This window comes from Carlito syrichta, unplaced genomic scaffold (genome assembly GCF_000164805.1).
Source record: "Carlito syrichta isolate Samal-C Ts95f unplaced genomic scaffold, Tarsius_syrichta-2.0.1 Scaffold123630, whole genome shotgun sequence".
Lineage (NCBI taxonomy): Eukaryota > Metazoa > Chordata > Mammalia > Primates > Tarsiidae > Carlito > Carlito syrichta.
The window spans coordinates 39,725-41,645 of record NW_007067726.1 but is presented as its reverse complement, the minus strand read 5'-3'; the positions used below and the strand labels follow the sequence as shown (position 1 = coordinate 41,645).

Sequence of the window (1,921 nt, the reverse complement as noted above, 5' to 3'; positions counted from 1 at the left end):
TGAAAAAAAAAAATTCTGTTCCTCTTCCTGCTACAACTCCAAATCCCTAGCTCAGTGCTAGGTGACCTTGGTAAATGAGTGTTGGATTGGATAGAATTGATTTCTCTTTCATATGGTTATCTTTGCCCCCTTTTCAACTTTCCAGTCATTGGGAAGAGGGTCGTGGTCCTGTCAAGTGTGATGAATAAGTAGATCATGGGGTGTGCCATTTTCCGCTAGGGCGGTAGCCGTGTTTTGATTTAAGAATGCTGAGTAGATAATAACGAGCAATTCCAATGCGGTCGGCAGATAGAGAGTTCAACTAAAAAAAAAAAAAAAAAAAAATTTAAATACCTACCTTACATTGGTATTAACAGATGTCACTAGTACAATTGCTTGATTAGCATGTACATTATCCATATAGCTTTGGTCTATACTTTCCATAGAGCCTAAACTTTATAGATCACTCTCTAGATGAACATATACACCAAACTAGTGTTTAATATGACAGCTTTGATGTTTTTTAAGTCTAAGTGAACCTCCCAAGGGCAGTGGTGGTTTGAGGCATCTTCTTGGGCCTGGTTTTGGGATCTGACTAGTGTAGCTTCTGACCAGCTGCATAGACATAACTCTAGGTGTCAGTTCTTTGTGACTGAGCAGCATGTATGATTGGCTGTTGGAACTTTCTTCTTTTTGAGTTGAAGTCTCACTCTGTTGCCTAGACTAGAGTGCAGTGGCACACTCCCGGCCACCACAGCCTCTACCTGCTGGGCTCCGGTGATCCTTCCACCTCAGCCTTCTAAGTAGCCAAAATTACAGGTGTGTGCTATCACACCCGGCTAATTTTTGATTTATTGTAGAGACAGAAGTCTTGCCAAGTTGCCCAGGCGGGTCTCGAACCCATGGACTCAGACAATCCACTCATCTCGGCCTCCCAAAGTGCTGGAATTACAGGCTGAGCCACTGAGCCTGGCCAGCTATTGGAACTTTCTTTTCCTTCCTCTGTTATGAGTTGGTAAGGAAGCAGAAGGTGAGGCAGTGCCAAGCAGCAGGAAAGGGAGCCTGAGATGGAGTTCTGAAGCCTCTCATGTGAGAAGTCTGTCTCTAAGCCCTGGGACAGACCACTTGGCTCTCCAGCCAGCTGACCAGGTATGTGTGTTGCAGGTGGGACTGGGAAAGAGGAAGTACCTGTATGCCCTGGAGGAGGGGATAGTCCGGTACACCAAGGAGGTCTACGTGCCCAATCCCAGCAACACGGAGGCTGTGGATCTGGTGACCAGCCTGCCCAAAGGCGCTGTGCTCTACAAGACTTTTGTCCATGTGGTTCCAGCCAAGCCTGAGGGCACTTTCAAACTGGTAGCTATGCTTTGAAGTTCCAGTTGAGGCCATTGGACAGAGGCTGGGGCCCACGTGACAGGAGGAGGAGGTATCCGAAGAAGTCAAGTGTTGGGGTGACGACAAGGTCTCCCGAAGAAGAGACCTGCTTGATGGTGACTCTGCGAAGTGACTGCTGGAAAACCCTTCAGGAGACCTGACCTGTGGCCAGAAATAAAGTTAGCCCTAGTCTTGAAGCCATGCTATTCGGGTACAAACCTGGATGTAACTGCTTAGTGAGGTGTTTGTCCTTAGCCATGTTCTCTAGTGCACACCGAGGGGGAACCTCAAAGCAGGAAAGAGGCGTATCCAGGTGAGGAAGTGAGAAGAAGGGACTTGGTTTGGAGGAGGTGACTTCTTTGGCACCGTCCCCCAGGGGAAGAAGAGAGCTTGTGTTCGAGGATGTCACTGCCATTTCCCCTCTTGTATCCCATAGAAGTTCAGGTCCTGGGCCCTGAGAGAAGGGTGGGGACAGCCAGTAGAGGAAGGGCTGCAGCTCCAGAGATGGCCACAGGGGAGACCCGTCCCTCCCTCTGCAGGTCTAGGGCAGAGAGGGAGCTTGTGGGAT

General features: G+C 48.9%; 1 protein-coding gene across 1 annotated transcript in view; it reads left to right on the top strand.

Annotated features, from left to right (window-relative positions):
• The window catches only part of MRPL27 (mitochondrial ribosomal protein L27), a 7,909-nt gene extending 6,338 nt beyond the window's left edge, over positions 1–1,571 (top strand). The window contains exon 4 of the mRNA XM_008048471.1: positions 1,144–1,571. Coding sequence (XP_008046662.1) covers positions 1,144–1,350 — 207 coding nt within the window. The 3' untranslated portion in view covers positions 1,351–1,571. The remainder of the gene's footprint in view (positions 1–1,143) is intronic.
• Positions 1,572–1,921: the final 350 nt, after the last annotated feature.